The sequence below is a fragment of the Sprattus sprattus genome (genome assembly GCF_963457725.1).
Source record: "Sprattus sprattus genome assembly, chromosome: 7".
In the NCBI taxonomy this organism is placed as follows: domain Eukaryota; kingdom Metazoa; phylum Chordata; class Actinopteri; order Clupeiformes; family Clupeidae; genus Sprattus; species Sprattus sprattus.
The window spans coordinates 25,196,944-25,218,261 of NC_137926.1; the positions used below are offsets into that span (position 1 = coordinate 25,196,944).

The window sequence follows — 21,318 nt, forward strand, 5'->3', positions numbered from 1 at the left end:
TAGAACCATGCCCTATGATTGCCATATTTGGTGTACCAGATGAAGAAACACACTTCACACGAAAACAACTCAACATCATAGCATTTGTATCTTTACTGGCTCGTAGGGTAATTTTACTTCTTTGGAAATCAAACCTCCCACCCACTGCAGCGCAATGGCTTAAAGACGTAATGATGTTTTTACATTTAGAGAAGATAAAATTTACAATAAGAGGTTCTAACAAATTCCTCTCAGTGTGGGGCTCTCTATTGACATATTTTAGTAACCTCCAAGCCCTACCGGGGTAGTATGTGGACATCCTGGTTGACTCCAGAGGAGTGACTGCCCCCCTCTATATTCAAGTAACTTTAGATAGAGCCTAAACATCTGGCTATAGTTTCCACTATGGTGTTTCATGATACAGTTTTGAGAGCGTGCCATCCTTCACGGAAATCGTATGTGTGTATTCCTGTTGCAATTCCGAATATACTTTTCCTTTACAATTGTCTGTATTGTTACATTTTATTTTCTTATTTAGTCCAGTCGGGGTGGGATGGGGTGGGCTGGGAGGGGGGTGTTTTATGTGTAAGAAAAAGAAAAAACTCATGTAACTGTACTGATGTGTATCTGTAATCTATATTTCTCAATAAAAAGAGGTTTAAAAAAAAAAAATTCGGCAAAACAAATGGCAGCTACGGTTAACAGTGTTGGATCGCCTAATGTTTGTAATTGTAATAATGACAACTTATGTCTGCACCAGAGAAAAAAACAGACCTAAACACCTCTACAACTCAAGGACAGTCAACCGAATTTAAAGGAAAACTCGAGTATTTTTTTTGTATCTAGTCCCCATTTTCCCATCTTTTTTTTGGGGGGGGGGGGGGGGGGGGGGGGGGGGGGGGGGTCCTAAGGGCTAAAACGGTCGAAATTGGTCCAGTATTGGGTTTGAACGCTATAACAATTCAAAACGGCTATAGGCTACAATGTGATTCTATGGGGCAAGCATCAGTGACACAGTAAACCTATTGTTTTCTCCACTGACATGGTCATAATGCTAGTCTGACAACATTGAAATGATCCTGCAGAGATATACCTAGTGTCAACCCCAATAACTATAAACTGTAGAAAATTACTGGACCCATTTCGATCGTTTTTGTAGTAAAAATGTGTAACCTAAAAAGATGGTAAAATAGGGTTGTAAAATACAGTAGGTCCCCTTTTAAGATTCAGATGCATTGCAGAACTATTCTGTAGGACAATCCTATGTATTTTTTACTCAGGTAATCAATAATTAGCCTGAAAAGGTCTGCTAGGTTGTGTAGGCTAGGCTACTTGTTTAAAACAAAAAAGCCAGAAAGTGTCAACATGTTTACTCTTTAAGCTAGATTAATGTTATAGCCAAGGGGTATCCAAGTAATTGGATTGTTGCATTTAAGAGACAATAACTACATAATGTTTTCACACAAATAAAGAATCAATGGTTGTCATAATAGATACTTATTATCAACACATATTAATACACTGTCAATACATAGGGTAACATTTAATACCATTCATATCCTGAATATCCTGTGCTACCCAAGTCTCCTGTCAAGTTTTGTGGCCATGTATGGCCAACAGATTTTTCTTTTTGGAAACTCCCTTGGTCCCCAAGTTTGAACCAATAAACCTGGAAAACCAGTCTCTAAGAGTGTGTTGACTATTTGACAAATTGTCCAAGGGCACCACAAAACAATATTTTTTTAAAGAAGAACTTTTTTCTGTTCTACAGAAAATGCATTATTCATGTTGTTGATGATGTTAATAAAAACAAGGAAGAACACAATCATTTTTTCATAATAAGGGTGTACCACGGGTTGGTACGTAAATAGTTAACCGAGCAGGCTCTCGCGATAGCAGAATTTTCCCTTCGAGAAGTGTAGTAAAGAACGCCGAGGGAGCGTCGTCCTTAGATAAGTGGTTGGTGTCGTGGATCGCTAGGACAAATTCCTTCGATTGCCATTTTTTCACTCATGTCATTCTTATGTTAAGACGAATAGTTTTCCAAATATAGGTAGCTAGATAGATCGTGGAAATGGAGGTCAATTCAGGCACTCGATCTCCGAGAGAGGAGGGAGAGCTTGAAGATGGGGAAATTTGCGACGACGAAACGGACGAAAAGCTGCTACCACAGGAAGGCATGAGGCCTAGAAATGCTAACTCGACACGGTGTAATCGAAAATCTAAAGGTCCGGTACGAACATTGCCTCCCATGATGGGCTCCCCAGCTCAAGATTTCCGTGTGATGATGCCTTTTAATCGTGGACCACACTTGCATGGCCCTTTCCCCCCTAGCCACAGACAGCAAATTGGACCTAGTGGACCAGACCGGTTGTTGCCAGGGCAGGATTGTGACCCTAGTCCGCGATCTAGTTTTTGGGAACGCAGTCATAGCACATTAGGCAGATTACGAAATCGTGGGAAAACGATAAATGACGGACGAGGAGACTGGGCCCGAGGAGGCAGAGGAGATGGCGGTGGCGGTCCGAGAGAGAATGGAAGGCCCCCCGTGAGTCGGTATGCCTTTGGGGACAGTCATTTAAATAGAAAGGAATCTCCCCAGAGAAAACGTATCCTTTGGAATTCAACAAGGTGGTTATGACTCAGTGGACTAGCGAGTTGGCTAACGAGATATAGAAGGCTAACAACGTTTGTTGACCAAATACTCATTTAGCTTGCTAGCTGGCTAGCTAAGAAATGTTGTATAACATTAGCTACGGTAGATAAGCATGTTTGTTACCATCTTTCTGACAGACTGTATGAATGTATCATAAATCTCGAGAATGTGTAGTTTGTAGCAATACAGAAATTATGAGCTTGGATAAAGATACTATAAAGACATTAACTTATAGTGTTCTTTTTACGGTCTCCACCTTTGTTTTAGAATATTGTAGTTTACAATGTATGTACACGTTGATTTGTGCCCCCATCTGTTCTGAAATGACTGTCGCAAGGCTTTTCTGAAATGTTTACGTAAGAGGTGGGGAGGGGAGGGAGGGGGGTTGCAGAGTTCACAGTTAAATAGATATTCCTCTTTCTTCTGATACGTTTTTCAGTCACTCACTTACGTATCCTTAGCACTGTATCCCAGAAAAGCAATTTGGAAGAAACCAGACAAGGAAGCAGGCTTACAGTGCACAAAAGGCCGAGAATGGTGTTGACGAGAGCTTTGAGGATTTGCTCATCAAGTACAAGCAAATCCAGCTCGAGCTGGAGTGCATTCGTAAAGAAGAGAATATGGCTCTCGAGCCTGTTGTTCCAAAGCAGGCAGGGGCTGCTTCTAGTGTTACTACCACCCCAGAGGCAGAAGTAGAGATGGAGGTGCCTGATGTTGAGAAGGAGACCGGCGCCTCAGAGCAGCTATCGGAACCAGAGAAGGATGAAAAGAAAATCTTCCAGGCCTTCAACATTAAGCCCTTGAGGCAGAAGCTCCTGACGCCAGCTGAGAGGGATGCTCTTAACTCCAAGACAGACGAGGAGCCAGAGAATAAAGAGGAGGAACCCAGCGCAGAAGAACAAACCACAACAGTACAAGGTCAGTTCCAGTATTGGCCCACATGTGGCTACAGATTACTTTGTGATATTGTCTTTGGCATACTAGAGGACGTTTTCCCATTCTTTTGACATTTGGATAATGAACATTTAACTGAAAAATATCAACACATGTTAAACATGAAATAACAATGTGCACCTCACTGAGGGGAATACAGATTCATTGCGTAGACATGAACACAGTGTACCGGGTGTAATTGTTAAGTGAATAATACAAATATCTGTGTGGATTTGTAGCACACTAAAATCACCTTTGGTATCTTTAAGTGCTACATTGATCTGTCTAATGTTGCTGGAAATGGTCCAAAGGTTATCAGTGGTATGTTTTGTGCCAGCAGTGTTTACCTCCTGTAATTTGAATGTTCAAGAAGACTACCATCAACATGGAGTCACAAAGTTATACAATAAGACCTGTTTTTATTATCTAAAGAAGTGGCAGCACCAGGAGCAGCAGCGGCGGTGGCAGCACCACCAGCAGCAGCAGCAGCAGCAGTAGTAGTAGAAGAAGAAGAAGAAGATGAAGAAGAAGAGGAGGACGAGGAGGAGGAGGACGACAAGGACACTGAGTCAGACTTGAACATATCCTGTTTATCCAGCTCACAGGGCTCCCTACTCAAGGTATAGTCCTCCAGAATTTACCATTCCACAAATAAACTAAATTAATCAGCTGACCCCTCCCTTCCATATATGTTTCCATACATGCTTGCCGCACTTCCATGATTTTTGCTTTCTGATAAACGTGTGTGTGTGTGTGTGTGTGTGTTTTGTTTTTTCCCTTTGGATTGAAAGAAGGGGAAGGGGAAAGGGAAGAAGGAGGATGAGGACATGTCTGAGCTTCAGCTGCGGCTGCTCGCCTTGCAGTCAGCCAGCAGGAAGTGGCAGCAGAAGGAGCAGCAGGTGATGAAGGAGAGCAAGGAGAAGATCACCAAAGCCAAGCCCGCGCAGCCCGACAAGAGTGGCAGCGCCCAGGACCGGGTCAAAATGGTCACCAGGTCCAGCACGGAGAAGGCAAAGGCCCTCGCCGCCACCTCTGCCAAACCCCAAGATAAGGGGAAGTCCGGAGCTGACAAGAGCAAAGCTGGCACCAAGGCTCACGCTGCCGGGAAGAAGACCACCAGCCCTGGTAGCTGCCTATTTTTATTTACTTTCAAAACTGATTGATTGATTGATTGATTGATTGAGAACCCTTTTGGTTTTGAGCTCATATTGATAATCTGTTTGAATGAAATGGAGCCAATAGCTGATGGCTGTGATCAGAGGTGATTAATCCAGCTGGCGTTATCCCAGCAGGCTCGGCGGCGAAGCAGGCGTGGCGGATGCAGCGGCTGCGGGCCTGGAAGCTGCAGCAGCAGCACGAGCAGGAAGAGCAGCAGCGCCGGCGGCAGGAGGAGGAGGAGGAGCGCAAGAAGAGGGAGGAGGAGATCCGCAAGATCCGCGATCTCTCCAACCAGGACGAGCAGTACAACCGCTTCATGAAGCTGGTGGGCAGCAAGCACCATCCGCGCAGCAAGGTCAGAGGTCACAGTGTTTCTGCCACTGCATCTTTGTTTCCTTGTTTCTTTTTAGGTTCATCAGAGGGACAATATATATATATATATATATATTTTTTTAATCAATTTTAAAATCTGGTAGTTGATTTTGAACCTCTGTATGGAAATGACCAAAGCTACAGTCTTAATTAATTACTCCAGAAGTAGCAATGGATTACAGTTCTCACAAGGATTGTTTTTTCCCCCTCTCCAGTCAGTAGATAATGAAAACAGGAAGTCCCTTAGCAAACAGGGATTGGACACCTCAGGGAACCTCTACCAGTATGACAACTACGATGAAGTTGCCATGGACACAGACAGCGAGCCCGAGTCACCAGGTGAATGTCACAACCCCTAGATGCCCAGTGAATTAGAACTCACTTATTGTGCGTGACATCCTGTGAGCTTTCAATTAACACTGCAAGGTGGCTCTGTGCACCACACACATTATGTCTCCTGGGAGCACTGCAGTGCTGTAGGGGCAGGTTTAGAGGCTGCTGTAAACAGTGGCCTGTCTAGGGAGAAGAGAAGATGTTTGGGACTAACATGTGGCCTTGTTCTACAGCCTCCTCTCCAGTGCGTGATCCCTTCTCAACTGAGGCGACCACCTGTGTTCCTCACATGCCTGCCTTTCCTATGCACTCTACTCAGGCTGGAATGGTAGGTCTTTACAGATTGTCTCATAACTTTTCTTGCATTCACAAGGTGATGAGACAGTACAAAATTATCCAAATGAATGTTGCAGGACTGAATGCAACCCTTGGTTGTGAATAAAATAAGCCCTCAAATATTTTAAAGCCGAGACCTTGATATCTTGCTCTCTCTTTCTTTGTTATCAAGGAAATGGCCCAATGTTTCCTGGACCATTTCAGCCTTGCACCCTCCTTGCCGCCACCGCCTCTGCCCCCAATGCCCCCTCCAGATGAGCTAGAGCAGCCTCCAAAGCCCCCGTTTGCAGATGAGGAGGAGGAAGAAGAGATGCTCCTGAGGAAAGAGCTGCTGAAGTCTCTGGTCTGCAAACGTTCCGTCAAGCCAGAGGTGTGTTAACAGAAAATGTGTTGGCCTGGTCTATGACCACGTTTGGCTTCTTCAAGCACGACATTTTGTTTACCTTTAGCTCAGACACAGTGTTCAAATATTGTCAGATAGTTATTCGTTTTCAATCAACTAGTGCTTAGATCATGCTAAAATGTTTTATTCTGTGTATTTCTGGTGTTGTTACCTTTTGGCCATATAGTTGATGAGCTATCATTTGAGGCACTTGGGCCATTGTCTTTGTGGTAGACAATGCTGCCACTATTGCCAAAATTGTCACCGCTGGCTTTGTTCCATCTGGGTGGCACAAACTGGCTCTGCAGTGTTCCTGCGTGAGTTAACACTGTCTTCCCGGAATGAATCAGTGAAACATTCCGCCCAACCCTTCTGGAAAATTGACTATAAGCACAGAATCATAGCCATACTGGCTGATGTCAGTTTAAGACTAGTATGAAAGGCAATACAATCTGAGTCTAGCCTTTGCCTGATTTAAAGAGGTCAGCATTTGTGTTTTAATGAAAGCACTGGTCATTTTGCATGACCTAGGGTTTGTTTTTCATGGGAGCTGTGTGATTTACATGCTGCCTTTCGTTCAACAGGAAACCGTGTCCGGTAACAGCGGCCCTCCCTCTCCCTCTCCCCCGGTCAAACCGGCCCTTCTGCCAACACCCAGGAAAAACCTGAAACCAGTCAGCCTCAACACTGTCATACCACAGCCCCGCCACACCAGCAGCAAGTTCGCCCGAGCCGTTCATGTCCCCCGTGCTCCGCTTGTGGTAGGAACTCCCCCTCATCAGTACTTTATGCTTATTTCTACAGGACCAATGGAATTACCTTTCTTTTACTCTATAAGTGAAAAAGTATGTTTTTTTTACATAGCCAACACAAGCAACAATGTCTCACACAAGTCTTGCTAACATTTCTTTTTAAAGGGGAGTGCTTTTTATTTATTCATTTTCTAAATAAAATGGAGTTAGGGCGCCATTACAGCCAAGTTAGGGCGCCATTACAGCCAAGTTAGGGCGCCATTACAGTGCTTTGTATACTCTGTATAGTCATATCATATCATAAAGTGAACTATTGTATTTGCTCTGCCAGGCCTATAAACACAACCCTCTCTTCTCCCCATAGTTGCCACGGCACAAGGCAGTGGTGGTGCAGCTGAACGACTCGGACGACAGCGACTCTGACTGTGAAGCCACCGGCTCTCCAGCTCCCTCCCATAGCATCTTTGGGGGCCTGGAGTTCATGATCAAAGAGGCACGCAGGACTGCTGAGGTAGTTAAATCATAATATATATATATATATATATATATAATCCTACGTTTAGCGGTCAAAGGTTCTCAAAGCCAAAGCAGATGTTCATTTCATTGTACAATCAATCTTAACAGCAACTGTTCATACCATTGTTTTATGTTGTGGTGTTACAACAACGTCAGCATTAAATGTTTTGTTATTTAGGCCGCAAAGCCTAAAGGATCTAAATTGGAGAAGGAGAACAATCCTATCCGAATGCTGCCTGATGTCAGGAAACTGGAACATCTCTGGAAAGAGGAACTAGCAAGGTAACTTACAGGGGGTTTTTTTCCTTCTTTTTCCTTTTACGTGTATTTCCGGGAAAATATATATATTTTTTTTATATATATATTCTATATATTTTTTTTTATGGGTTTCATTTGTCTCTAATCCCTTGCAGTCGGGAGAGGCAGCGGCTGTCCAGGCTGGCTGCTGTGAAAGGTGTTCCGTCTCCAGTTGGCTCTGACTCCGAACTCGATGTCGCAGGGAAAGTTGCTACCCTTCGGCTCGCCGAGGCAGAGGACAAGTTAGCCAAGCACCGGTGAGAGAAGATGGCTTATTTTCTGGCTCTTAAAACTAAGTCCTAGAATGCATTAGAACGTTTCAAGGAAGCGCAAGTCCTAATCCTCAAAGTCCTCACATACAGTTGAGATCTATTAGGCCTTAATTTGTGTCTTTCTTCTGTCAAATAACAAAATAATACCAAAATAGCACCATTCATTTAAAAACGGAGGCTGTTGGCGTCAGTGAATAATACCAAAATGATACCATTCATTTAAAAATGGAGGCTGTTTTCTGTGGGCCTCAGTAACATCAGTGCTCGTGCTCTGCCTGCAGGACCCAGCTGGAGAAGGACGAGCTGCTCCTCAAGCAGCTCCTCCAGGCGGAGCTGAAGAAAAAGGAGTTCCTAAAGGCCGCTGAGACCAAGGTGACCAAGCTCCGCGAGCAGCTCATGGCCTCGGAGAAGATCGTCGGCGCCAACCGAGTACTGCTGAAGAAGCTTCAGGAGCAGGTGACTAGCTGGAAGCGAAACGTGTGACTGAAACTAAAACTCAACATGGACCAATGATATAGCCTTTAGCTAGTCCATTTCATTGACAACACTTTTTTCCATATTAGGTTGTGTCATATGCTTTGTTATTTTTTAGACAAAAAAAACCTGATTGCTGAATATGAAATATTGCTGAATATGAAATATTGAAACATTTTGAAGCTTTTTTTTTAATTTTTTAATTTTTTTTTATGTGGTATCTCTGAACTACTTCTTGAATCTCTGTTCTCTGTGTCTGCCAAATTGAAACGTGCCTGTGTTGCAATATGACTTCCTGAATTGAATGGGCTGCTCTTCCTTTTACAGACGTACCGTGTGCAGCACCGCATCACGCTGAAGAAGCAGCAGGCTCTGAAGCTGGAGAGGGACCTGGCCCAGGCGCAAGCCTCTGCGCAGAGTGGCACACTCAAGCGCAAGAACGCCTCTCTGCACTACTCTGTACGTTTCCTATGCATTATGGAATCTTGGTCTAAAACTAGCTAGCTACCTATCTAAAATGCATTAAAACACTTACAAACAGCCCAGTTGGTATTGATAAAAGCTTGCTGGCATGCTAACCGCCATTTTCAGTAAAGTTGATGCCGTGGTATGGAGGTTTTGAGTTTTTGCGGGCTGTTCCTACCCGAGTTACATAATGCATAGCCTGGACGGTTATAGGGAATGTTTATCTGTCCCTCACATGACCATCTTCCAACAAAATTAATTTGAAGATGAGTAGTAAAGTAGTTAATCATTTAGAGAAAATATCAAAAACCTCAACACGTGGCAGGTTGTCGCATACTGTTGCTTTCAAGGTTATTGAGATTGTGTTTGCACCGTTTCCTCAGCCTGTTAAAATGCTTCGCTCTGACGGCGTCCCGCGCTCCGCCTCTGAGCGTCACTTTGCCGACCTGATCGCCCAGAAGCAGCGGCTGCAACAGCTGGAGGCGGAGTACGCGCTGAAGATCCAGAAGCTGAAGGAGGAGCAGGCGCTGAGGCAGCAGGTGGAGCAGCGCACCGCCCCGCCGCAGAAACCTCCCGCCATCCCCTTCCCGGTACCCCAGCCCTCCCTGCACGACCTCACCCAGGACAAGCTCACCCTGACCAGCGAGGACCTGGAGCCGGATGAGGACGAGCAGCCGCCCTCTTTCGTCACCGCCTCGTCCAGCAGCCCCATCCTCACCTCCTCTGCGACCCCTGCCAAGGTTGCTGCTGCTCCTGCTGCCATCACCCCCACCTCCCGCCGACGCTCCTTCCACAACTCGGGCGCCTTCACTAAGCCCAAATTGCAAATCCCCAAGGCCCTCCACACCTCCACCCCTGCCAAAGAGGACCTGGCCAAACCTGCCAAGCCCACCAAAGCCAGTGCCGGTGGCAGTGCGGGCCCTGGCTTGCCTGAGCTCTGCCTAGGGCTCAGCATGGAGGAGCTGAAGCAGAGGTACCAGAAGTTTGCCAGCGTGGAGGAGCTGCTTCAGAGCGAACTAACTGCCCTAGGAGGCGCTGGGGGGGAGAAGCTTCCTTGTGGAAAGGTACAAATGCGTCACTCTCTCCATTCTGTATACCCTTGTTGAGTATTGCTGTGTCTCAGCTTGGCAGAGCTGGTAGGGCAAGGTGCTAACAACACCAACCTCAAGGGGTTGATTCCCAGGGAGCACACTTACTGATGGAACATATAGATTTATACTGTCACTTTGGGTACGAGTGCCTGCAAATGAATCAATGTAAATGAGTAGGGCTGTTTGATATGTTACTTACTTCCATGGGGAGACACATACATACACATTGGGATTTCTTTGAAGGAAATAATGTCCCATTGAATAGCCTTTATTGGTGGACTCATGTACTTCTGTGGCCCTCTCCCACAGGCGATCCAGGTGGATGTGGAGCCGCTGACCGCTCCAGCCAGCCGTGTGGAGTTGAAGCCGGTTCCCTTTGGAGCATATCACAGTCCACTGCTGGCTTTCAAATCGTACAGGTCAGCATTTGGCAATTCTGTAAAACAGCTGCATGAAGTCTGTTCTCTTTCGCAAAGCTGTGTCAGACTGCTGATTTGAATATTTTTCATTTCCTTCTTCTTTTCTAGGTTCAGCCCATACTTCAGAACAAAAGAGAAGCTGTCAATCAGCTCTGTATCCTATAGTAACGTCATTGAGCCCAAAAATCTTTTCTGTCGCTTTGACCTCACAGGGACGTGCAACGATGATGACTGTAAATGGTGAGTGTGTTGTAGACGACTGACCAGTGGTTTAGCTTAATTCTTTCGTTCTGATGAGATGTAAAACTTCTGACCTGATTTCCCTGCCTGTGTGTGTGTGTGGTGTGTTTGTGTGTGTGTTTCCAGGCAGCACATGAGGAACTGTACATTAAATGGAAACCAGTTGACTCAGGATATCCTCTCCTACAACCTCCCTTTGATTAGCTGTTCAGAGAACAGCAGCACAGAGGAGATCAGTGTGGCCACAGGTTTGCTTCTTTAGAATTCTTTACTTCTTAATGCTGCAGAGAGTGACAAAGTTAGAGCAACATAGTTCATCTGCTGAATAAGTACAATGTTGAATAAACTGAGAGAGTAACATTTCAAGAAAGCCGTATTACCAAGGTCAAAGTCATTAACGGCATTGCACATGCCCAAAGCTAATGCTGCCTTTTATGGACTTCCGTCTTCCACCCACCCCAAACATTCTGTTTCTTGTGTGTTTGACGGTTTTTGTGTTTTCTCTCATTTGTTTGATGTCCTTTGCAGAAAAGTATATCAAAAAGCTGTTCGGCTCCAACAGAGATCGCATGGGGTCGGATCAGAAGGCTGTTCTGCTCGTGAGCAAAGTTAACGAGAGCAAAGGCCATGGTAAGTCTGAACGGCAGTCCTGTCCACAGCAACAACAAAAAATAGATTGTTATGGTAGTTAAAGTTTATCTTTCTTTCTTCTTACTTTCTTGGTATGTATTTGGCAGTATTTCCAGTTCAAACTACATGAATGGAGATCTGTCGACCAGTTACAGGTTGGTCTCTTAACCCTCCTGGTTATCAGCTGTCCGTCTACATTAGCGGTTGTCTCTGATGTCTTGCAGTTCCTCCCTTCACCACCTGCAAGGAGAGGAGGAGATGGAGGCCCGAGCCCCAGCGGCCACCCCGGCCAGAGGAGACTTCAGACGGGGAGAAGGAGGGTCTGGAAGGTCTGGAGGCCCCCAGCCAGAGCCAGTATGGTAAGTAACTCCAACGCTAGCCCAAAACATCTCAGACTTGACCTGGCCTGGTGTACCACACCGTATTGAGAAAGGTGTCCAGTTGATTTTGTTCAGTTGATACAAGGATACCACGTTGGATTTACAAAGTTGGTTTTTCCCTCTTGCAGAGGCACACACGCAGGCAAACCTGTTGGCTCTAGACGTCTGTGTCAACCCTGACGACAAGCGGTACTTTGACAGCGAGACGGACGACATCTCCAACCTGGAGACGAGTGTTCTGGAGAGCCCTAAGGACGTGCAGCTATGGATCAAGCTGGCCTTCAAGTACCTCAATCAGAAGGAAATGTAAGTCACACAATGTGTTTTACACATCTTTAGCCAGCAAGGCCAGCTCTAATTCTATATTGCCATGAGATTTAGGTCATATGAAACACTGCTTCATTAGTCCCTATTTATTTGCTTGGGGACATTTTGTGTTTGTTTTAGTGCCATTTTAGTGTACCTGAGCCGGCTTGCGAAGCCATTCAGGAACATATGATTTAAATTGAAGTTACTGGGACTCTTAGGTTCAAATGGAGGATTAGATTAAATTAGATTGGGATTAGGATATTTCATGGTTAATGCTCATTGGATCATGCTCTGCTTTGTAGCTCTGCAACTGAACGTCTGGATGCGGCGCTGAACACTCTGTCGCGGGCTCTGGAGGATAACCGGGACAACTCGGAAGTCTGGTGCCACTACCTGACACTCTTCTCCCGTCGCGGCACCAGCGAGGAGCTGCAGGAGATGTGTGACATGGCAGTGCAGCACGCCCCTGACTATGACGTCTGGTGGACAGTGAGTCACTCTGCTCTCCTTCTGTGTGTCCGTAGGCAAATTTGTTTATTGTTTGTCTTGTATATTTGTCTTTCTCGCTTTGTGTCACTGGGAGCGCCTAAAAAAAATGCCTAAATCCTCCTTCCTCCGCCTACAGTACATGAACATGGAGAGCTCCTTCGAGGGGAAAGACTTTGTGTGCGGCCGCATGCTGCACTACCTGGTGCAGACAGCCGATGGCGCTGGCGAGGAACGTCTTTCGTTCCGCCTGCTGGAGTCTCTGCTGTACCGTGCGCAGCTCAGTCTGTTTACCGGCCGACAGCAGAACGCTCTGGACATCCTACAGGTACCAGGGCTGTCCTTACCAGGATTATAAACCCATAGGATTATAAACAGGCAGATTAACAAGCACTGAGCTCTGAAAAACTGCCCAAAATATCTCCCCATACCACTGCTCAAGCTAAAGCTGGATGAGTGGCATTTCCATGAACTGTGACTCATCTTTTATATATTACTTTTCAGAAATCATAGCACAGTATTAGAACCTTTTTAATGAAATTGTTGGGTAAGAGTTCTATGAACAAAGTGTGAGTGTGAGTGTGAGTGTGTGTGTGTGTGTGTGTGTGTGTGTGTGTGTCTGTGATATACTGATTCTCTCTTACTTTTTTAGTATAAAATGCCAGGTTCAATGCTTTAAAATGCTAGGTTCCTTAACATTGAACATCATTCTTATAAAATGGCTGTGTAAGTGGTGAATAAAGCGACTTTTCGTGTCCCTCTCTGCGGAGCAGAATGCGCTGAAGTCCGACAGAGAGCAGAGTCTAGCAGCACACCTTGGAGCTGCGGACCGGGCTCTGGCCTGGCTCTGCCTCATCCACGTAACCGAGTACGGACGCCTACCCCCTAACCTGTACAACCCAGCCGACTCGAGCCCGTCCAGGGTGGTGTGCACCAAGCCTGCGCCCCTACCCTGGGGCTCGGCGTCAGAGCTGCGGACTTCAGCCGACCAGCTCATCAGCCTCTACCAAGGTAAGACTCCCTCCGTGTCAGACGTGCGTCAACCCCGACATCGGCTGTTTGTGAAATGCTTATGCGCTACGCTTGAAGAGGAGACAAGAATGGAGATTATCATCTTTTACCGGTAGTGATGGCTCACTGAGCCTTTTTTGTTCCTTTGGGCTCTCCCTCTTGAATGTTTTTATCTAATGCAACTGTGAAATGGATATTGAACACCCCCACCACCCCCTACCAGTTAGAAAGACTTGGCTGCTTCGTCTAAGCAGCCAAAGTGAGGTAACCGGAGATCAAAATCCTGTCGAACGGCTTTTCACTGTCTGTCAGATGGGTTATCTCGTCGGCCCTGAGAAAGGCCCGGGTCCGCTTTACCGCGGAAACCCGACGCCGTGGAGATGGTCGCTTAGCATTGTGTGTGTACTCCTGTTTTGTAGACGCCATTAAGGGGTGCTCAGAAGGGGGGCCGTCCCAGAGCGAGTCGCCGTCGCCAACGCTGCCGCTCCACGCTGACCTCGTCGCCCTCTACCGCCGCCTGGACAGGTGAGAGTCCAGCTCGTCACACACACTCCTTGCAGTGTTTTTAGAGTGATGAGGGAAACACAAACATGGGGCTCCATTGCACATACATGCACATACATTGTGAAAAAAATTTTGCTACCAAGAGGTATTCATTTATTCAAAGTGAACTGTACTATGACTAAGTTACATTAACTTCAGTGAATCAAGAATATCATGGGTGAACGTTGTCAATTGTGGTATGAGCCAGGATAGAATGAAAATAGGATAGAAGACACTTGGGTGTGGTGACCTTTATGCTTTGCTTATGACGTGTCCTACAGGCTGGATGAGGCAGTGACTCACTGTGAGGGTGTGCTCTCTGAGAGGCCTGACTGCTGCCCCCTGCTGGAGAGCCTGGCGGAGCTGCAGCTGGTGCGGGGCGAGGAGGAGAAGGCGCTGGCCGTGTGGCAGGAGGCCCTCAGGCAGAGACCGCACAACGCCAAGCTCCTCTACCACACCTGCAAGTTCCTGCTGTGCCAAGTGAGTGACACCCCCACCCACGCTTCCACCCACGCCTGCGGACTGTCATAACACGTATACATATGCTTGTGTACATATATACACAGGAAGCCCTCAGCAAAAGCTTCCACTGTGCTTAGCTTTTCCACAGCACCTGCAGGTTCCTGCCATAGTTTCTTCTCTGTACATTAACAGATGCTGTTGTGTACACACACACACACACACACACACACACACACACACACGTAGTATGCTACTTTACAACATCTGCTGTGACTGGTGGAAATCACTTACATACTCACACAAGCACACACACACAGATGCATTAATGCATACAGTGCATTTAGAACGTATTCAGACATCTTTTTGTCACATTTTATCGTGTTGCAGTCTTATGAACCAATTCATAGTCGCACGACAGAAATGTCGTCAAAAAGACACAATTTGGGAGGCAGATCTTGTTGCGAATGTCCACATAAAATTAGAGGCCCCTTGAGGAGCTGTCGTGCATTCTGATTAGATAGCAACTCAAAGTGATGTCACGGTGAACATGAAGGTATTGTAATCCCCACTCTCTACCCTTGACTTATTTAGCAGTCTCACATGCCAGCTTCAGATTTTTCTCCTCCTAAATAGTATCTCTACTCTAATATTTTCTCCTCTTCCTCTTAATCTCTTTTCACTGATGTATCAATGTTGGACTATGTAAAGTATGGCCATTAAATGTAACATGTTAGTAAATGTAAATAAATATTATAAGTTGTCATAGAAACAGAATTGTTTACCTTTTTGTCATAATGGCAAAGCGAAAACAGTATTTTCTAAATATTTGCCATATAATTCAAAAGAAAAAAACTGACATTACATTGACAAAAGTTCACGCCCTTTGCCGTGACTGTTGAAATTTAGCTCAGGGTCCTCCCTTCTTGATCATCTTTGAGCAGATTTCAAACTGTTTTGCCTCACTTCTAAGTATCATGTCTGGAGGAAACCTGAAACAGCTCATCACCTGGCCAATAGCATCTCAACGGTGAAGCGTGGAGTGCAGCATCATGCACTGGGGGTGTTTTTCAGCAGCAGGGACTGGCTGACTGGCCAGGGTTGAGGGAAAGCTGCAGGGAGCAAAGTGTAGAAAAACCTGGTCCAGAGCACTGAAGACCTCAGACTGGGCCGAAAGATCACCTTCCAACAGGGCAATGACCCTCAGCACACAGCCAGGACCACGCAGGAGTGGCTTAAGGACAACTCTGTGAGTGTCCTTGAGTGGCCCAGCCACAGCCCAATCAAACAACTCTAGAGAGGCATGAAAATGGCTGTCCATCGATAGTTCCCATCCAACCTGACAAAGCATGAGAGGATCTTCAGAGAAGAATGACATAAAATGTGCAAACCTTGTCATGTCATATCCAAGAAAGGCACAAGACTGTAATCGCTGCCAAAGGTGCTTCAACCTAGTTCTGAGTAAAGAATCTGAATACTTATGGCAATGTGATATTGGGGGGGGGGGGGGGGATTTAGGCTGCAACAAATCAAATTATAGCAGTTCACCAGTTCACTTAGTGGATGCCAGTTTGTGAAGTGATATCAGCCACAATTCATAAAGCAGATGCCAGTTTGTAGTGCATCAACAGTTCATGCAGTGAATTATTTTTATTCACAAAATGAAATAATGTGTGGTCAATATGTGGTCAACATCAGTAAGTGTGAAAAAACTGTGAAAAAAGTGGTCTGAAACCTTTCTGAATGCACTGTACACAGATAAACCCAGACACTCGGCAAGAGCCAGAACAAACACACAACCAACTTCAAGCTTACCGATTTTTTTTTTTTTTTTTTTTTTTTTTTTTTTTTTTACAATTAATCATTCAATTGTTCACTATTTTTAGTGAACCCAAGTCTTAAGATATTTTATATTGTAATTTATATAATAAACACTATAACATGCTCCTTTTTTTAGCAAAATATGTTACAAATATCTAACATATTTTTTTGTCATCTGTTCTTTTTTTGCAGGAGCGATCCAGTGCCATTGACCCTTTGTTTCGGGAGTTTATGTTGTCCTTGTGCGAGCCAGATCAAACTGACCTGTGCCCGGTAGACGTGCTACGGTGAGTCCTTGCCTAGGCAAACACCAAAGCAAATTCCTCTAATAAAAATGGTTCTCCATGAGGGAACACGTCATCTTTGTCCTGGACCCATTTGATTGCGATTGCAAAGCATTTCCTGCTCATATTAGCGCGAAGCTGACAGGGCTTCTCACAGTTTTTGGCAGTTTTCGGAAATGTGCAACTCCATTTAGACTTCAGTTAGGCAGTCCGTATTTACAGAAAGGCTAACTGGGACTTAACAGGAAGTGAGGAGAATAGCCACACTTCCCTAAAGCGCACAAGATTCCTTTGCACATTTCAAAACAAAACAAAAAAGATCATTCTGCCTTTCTTTTGAAAGTAAACAGCGGACACGGATCTGTAAATACAGCAATTTGTCTTCCTGCGGATTGTTTACCAGAAGGAAGCCTTAAGTCCTGAGGCGTTTGTGCGGGGTGGTGATTACGCTTGGAAGCGTCAGCGTGGCGGTTGGGGGTGTTAAAACAATGTCTGCTGGTGTGCATGAGAGCATGGCCCCCTGACCTTTCCCCATATGGGCTGAGAGTGGAGCGCAGGTCTTTCTCAACGCTCCAGCGAAATACTAATGCTTTATGCATTAATTTAATGCATTTAACCTTTTCACTAAATAGGTGCGGGTCTGGCAGCTTTGAACTCTTGCTAGCATTATCATTATTTGGATCATTTTCACTCATGAGCTCCCACCGTTACCACCATCACTGCCACTTATCGCCATCACTGCCACTCACATTGCTACTTCTCCATTACCAGATTTGACCTGTAATGGGTGGTGTCTCTTCGCTGCATGAAAAGCTCATTAATCCTCGGTGGGGGTGTTTACCACAGACAGAGCCGTGATTCATGTGGGTGTGTGAAAGAGTGTCCATTCTGAGCCTGTGTTCCCTGTTCTCCGATCCGCAGCCACCTCCTGGGTCTCCCCAGAGAGGCCATCCTCAGCTCCCCCAGAGTGAAGGCCTCCCTGCAGGGGACCATCCGCCAGCAGCTGCCCTACCTCAGCCTTATCCACTGGTCAGTCCCTCATGCTTTCCTTCAGTCATCACACATCGTGTTATGTGACCGCTTGCTTTCAAACAGCAGGGGAAAAAAATCCAAAACAAAACCAATTGAATGGTTCATTTTGATGATGGTGTGGGCATGTTACTGGGTGTCTGGAAGTGTTTTCATGGATGGGGTTTGGAATAGGCGGCTTCTCGAATTCAGAAGGCAATATTCTGAATGCGTTGTTTGGTTGTTTCTAGCACATGGCAGTCGGTGAACGGTGGAATTCCTGAGGCCCTCAACGCCTTTGAGTCGGCCCTAGGCAGCACCATGAGCCTGGAAGTAGTGCAAAAGATCTGGCTGGAGTGAGTGTCTACATGGAGACTGTTTGATAAGGCTTACTCTCATTTGGTTTATTTTGTGGTATTGCGTAATCAACAGTCAATATGTTGTGGCATGGTCACATGTCTTCCATTGTAATATGTGTAATGCAAATAGTGAAATACACCCCAATGACCTAAAACCATATCTTGTGTTAATTTAAATGTGAGCCCTCACTCTTGAGTAGCCTGTGTCATTTCTACCAGCTCCTCTTTCTTTAAAATGGCTCTTCCAGGCCACAATGATGTTTCGTTGGTTCCATTTCTCCCAGCCTCTAACTCTGTCTGTTTCTCCTGTCCAGCTATCTGCTCTTTGCCAGCAGCAAGCTGGTGGGTTCACAGCCGGCCGCCCGCGACCTCAAGCTGTTTGCCGACCTGGTGCAGCGCTGCCTGGTCTCCGTGCCGACGCGGCTCACAGTGCCCTTCAGCTCCACCCGCTACTGGAGCTGCTTCCACTTCCACAACCAGGTAACCCCCCCCCCCCCCCCCCCCCCCCCAAGCCCACGGTCAACCACACAGCACTGGAATGGATGGGCCCCACTGCCTCCCTCTGTGTCCTATCTAACCATGCTTGAAGATGGTACCTTCTGATGCCCCGTGATTCTGTTACTGCCCCCCACAGGTCATTGCCTTCTACCTGGGCTGCATGCCGCAGGCTCAGCACCTGGCTGTCCTGGAGAGGCTGAGGCAGTCCATGCCCTCCAATCCGCAGCTGGCCATCAGGTACACCCCCACCCCCAAAGACCAGACCCACTCCTAGGCTCTCACACACTGTGACCTTTTCCTGTTTCAGTCAGTCAGTCCTCATCATGAGCCTTGGTTGTTATTTCCCATTCATACTCATACTCAGACACTGTACCAGTGTACCAAGTGACGTACCAATGTTTGGTCTCCATTGATCTGTTGTCTGTATGTTGTGATGCAGAACATTGCATGATTGCCACCCGCTCCCACCACTACAAGGTTGTTCCCCCTGTGGGTCTGTAGCCCAAGCTTGGCGGGTGGACTGCGATTGCGCTTGAAGTGTCCCGATATTAGTCCTCCCCTTGTTCTTGCGTAGGTTGCTGCACCAGGAGCGGCGCGACGGCAGCGTGGAGCACCTGCGCTTCCAGAGCAGAGGGCTGTGCGCCAGCCTGCCAAACTGTCTGGCCTACTGGAAAATGTAAGTCTGAGCGCTCGCAACGCCCACCATAAAATGGGACGAGGCACCCCCAAGCACACACTGTCTTTTAAAGATGGTGCCGCTCGAGAAGCGAAGGCTTAGCCTGGTGTGGGGAAACTCGTCATCGTAGATGTGCTCGATTGAAAACATTTAATGAACTCTAAGCTGAGTTGTAACATGCTTTCTACGCGTCATTACAATGTGCTGCTAGCTAGTGAAGGTTGCCGCTATACTGTCGGTTGGTGTTTGTTTGAGTAGTTGAGGGCTGCAGTGAACATCACATAGCCTGGACATTAAGGGATGTTTCAACCTGATTTGGAAGATTTAATCAAAATCGAATGAATTACCAAATCTCTGGCGGTCATGTACTAGTTTATGAGGTCCCTTGCTCCCCAAGATTTTCAGTGTCCTTAGCAAGGGGTGGCACTTGGTGCACCACTGCACCGAGCTCACTGTACTCAATATCTGTGTGTGTGTGCATGGGGAACCTGCTGTGCTAAACATCTGGCATTGTGTTTGCATGAACCACTGGTGCGCGTGTGTGTGTGTGTGTGTGTGTGTCTGTGCGCGCTGATGGCCCATGTCTCGCTGTGTTTTCTGGCAGAGCTATCGCTGTGGAGAGGGAGCAAAAAGGAAAAGCTGAGGTGAGTTGTGCAGGCAGAGTTGTCCCCAACCCGTGATCAGATTGCTATGGGCTTCTGCTAGTGTGTGACCTCTGAATGGGTCTGTCCTGACGTGTGGCACCGGCTGTTTCTGCCTTTACTTGCATTTCCATCCTGTTCCATGACTGCCTTCATGTTTGTGTTGATGTGTTTGTGTTTTCTCCCACAGGCTGCGGTAAGTGTTAAGAAAAATGCTTCAAAGACTGGCTGAGCTGTTGTGTGTGTGTGTTTTTTTTGTTTGTTTTTTATTGAATTTTTTTTTTTATTTTGTATGAAGAGTTTCTTAGAAACCTTCCATGTTTAAAACCAAGTTAATATGTTCTGTCTGTGATGGGAGTTAAGTTTTGTTGTGGTTCTTGGGGGGGAGGGGACGTGTGTGTGTGTGTGTGTGTGTGTGTGTGTGTGCGCGTGCGTGCGTGTGCGTGTCTCTCCCTGTCTTATGTATGTGCTGTCCAGCTGTCTGCGTCCTTCATGAGACTGACTGGACACTCCCCACTGTGGTGTTCCTATGTGCTTCTCTCTCTCTCTGTCCCTCTCTAGGTGCGCCGCCTTTATCAGCAGGCCCTCCAAAAGCTGCCTCTGTGTGCCACTCTGTGGAAAGATGTAATTAACCTCCTATCTCTCTCACACACACACACACACACTCTCACTCAGGGAGTCACTGCCTACTGTGCGTGTACGTTTGTGTAAGAAAGCATGAGCGCCAGAGGGACATAACTTAATGTGATGTTTAACACACACACACACACACACACACACACACACACACACACACACACACACACACACACCTAATTAGGCTTTGCGTGTTCACCTGCTACTTTCCACCTCCCCCTTCCCTGCCCCGCTTTGTTCTCTTCTCTCCTCTCCAGCGTCTGCTGTTCGAAGCCGCTGAAGGAGGTAAAACTGATACACTGAAAAAACTTGTTGACAAGTGCCAAGAGCTGGGAGTGAGTCTGACTGAGGCGCTAAGCTTAGGCCAAAGCAGTGCCGCAGGAACGGAGCACTGAACAGCCATACCCTGTCTTTACCCTGCCGTGCGCTGTCTTTACGGCCCAAGATTTAAACACAGCCAATTAGACCCAGCCACCAATTTCCCCCCCCCTCCCACTCTACCATCTTCCTCCTCCCTCTCCAAATTGAAAAGAAAATAAAGAAAAAACAAAACAAACAAATTACGCCAAAACAGATCAGCTGTAGATTAGCGAGGGCCTAACTTGGCCAGTATGTCAGACCTCCCTGAGCAGTGTTTTCTTACCGGGGCCCGCAACGTGAGCGAGTGTGTGTGTGTGAAGGCAAGAGAGCGGCAGGAGGCCTACCAGTGGGAAGACTATGAACTCTCCGTGGCCTCTAGTGCCATACACGGGCCTCTTTTGTCACCTTTGACATCATGTACGTAAGTATTGGAAATCTGATGACACCTGTTGCTACCCCTACCCTCACCCCCCCCCCCCCCCCCCCCCCCCCAACCCTCTCTGTCACCACTTCACCCCTCTCCCATACCCCCCTCCTCTTCT

The 21,318-nt window shown here is 46.5% G+C and overlaps 1 protein-coding gene across 2 annotated transcripts; it reads left to right on the plus strand.

Annotated features, from left to right (window-relative positions):
• The first annotated feature begins 1,950 nt into the window (after positions 1-1,950).
• Positions 1,951-21,241, plus strand: zfc3h1 (zinc finger C3H1-type containing). 2 transcript variants are annotated; one of them, XM_080842905.1, is made up of 35 exons: positions 1,951-2,588; positions 3,110-3,553; positions 4,001-4,188; positions 4,360-4,693; positions 4,858-5,081; positions 5,314-5,437; positions 5,665-5,759; positions 5,940-6,137; positions 6,734-6,910; positions 7,266-7,412; positions 7,596-7,699; positions 7,831-7,971; positions 8,268-8,442; positions 8,788-8,919; positions 9,309-9,989; positions 10,326-10,435; positions 10,544-10,675; positions 10,802-10,923; positions 11,204-11,305; positions 11,530-11,664; positions 11,814-11,991; positions 12,297-12,483; positions 12,620-12,808; positions 13,254-13,491; positions 13,911-14,016; positions 14,316-14,514; positions 16,507-16,601; positions 17,520-17,627; positions 17,858-17,962; positions 18,280-18,445; positions 18,600-18,700; positions 19,038-19,139; positions 19,744-19,783; positions 20,342-20,404; positions 20,674-21,241. In XM_080842905.1, the coding sequence occupies exons 1-35, from the start codon at positions 2,054-2,056 to the stop codon at positions 20,809-20,811; spliced, it is 6,315 nt and encodes a 2,104-aa protein (XP_080699031.1). In that variant the 5' UTR covers positions 1,951-2,053; the 3' UTR covers positions 20,812-21,241. The 2 variants fall into 2 exon arrangements, with proteins under 2 accessions (XP_080699031.1, XP_080699032.1); XM_080842906.1 differs by having other exon boundaries at positions 4,861-5,081.
• The last annotated feature ends 77 nt before the right edge of the window (positions 21,242-21,318 follow it).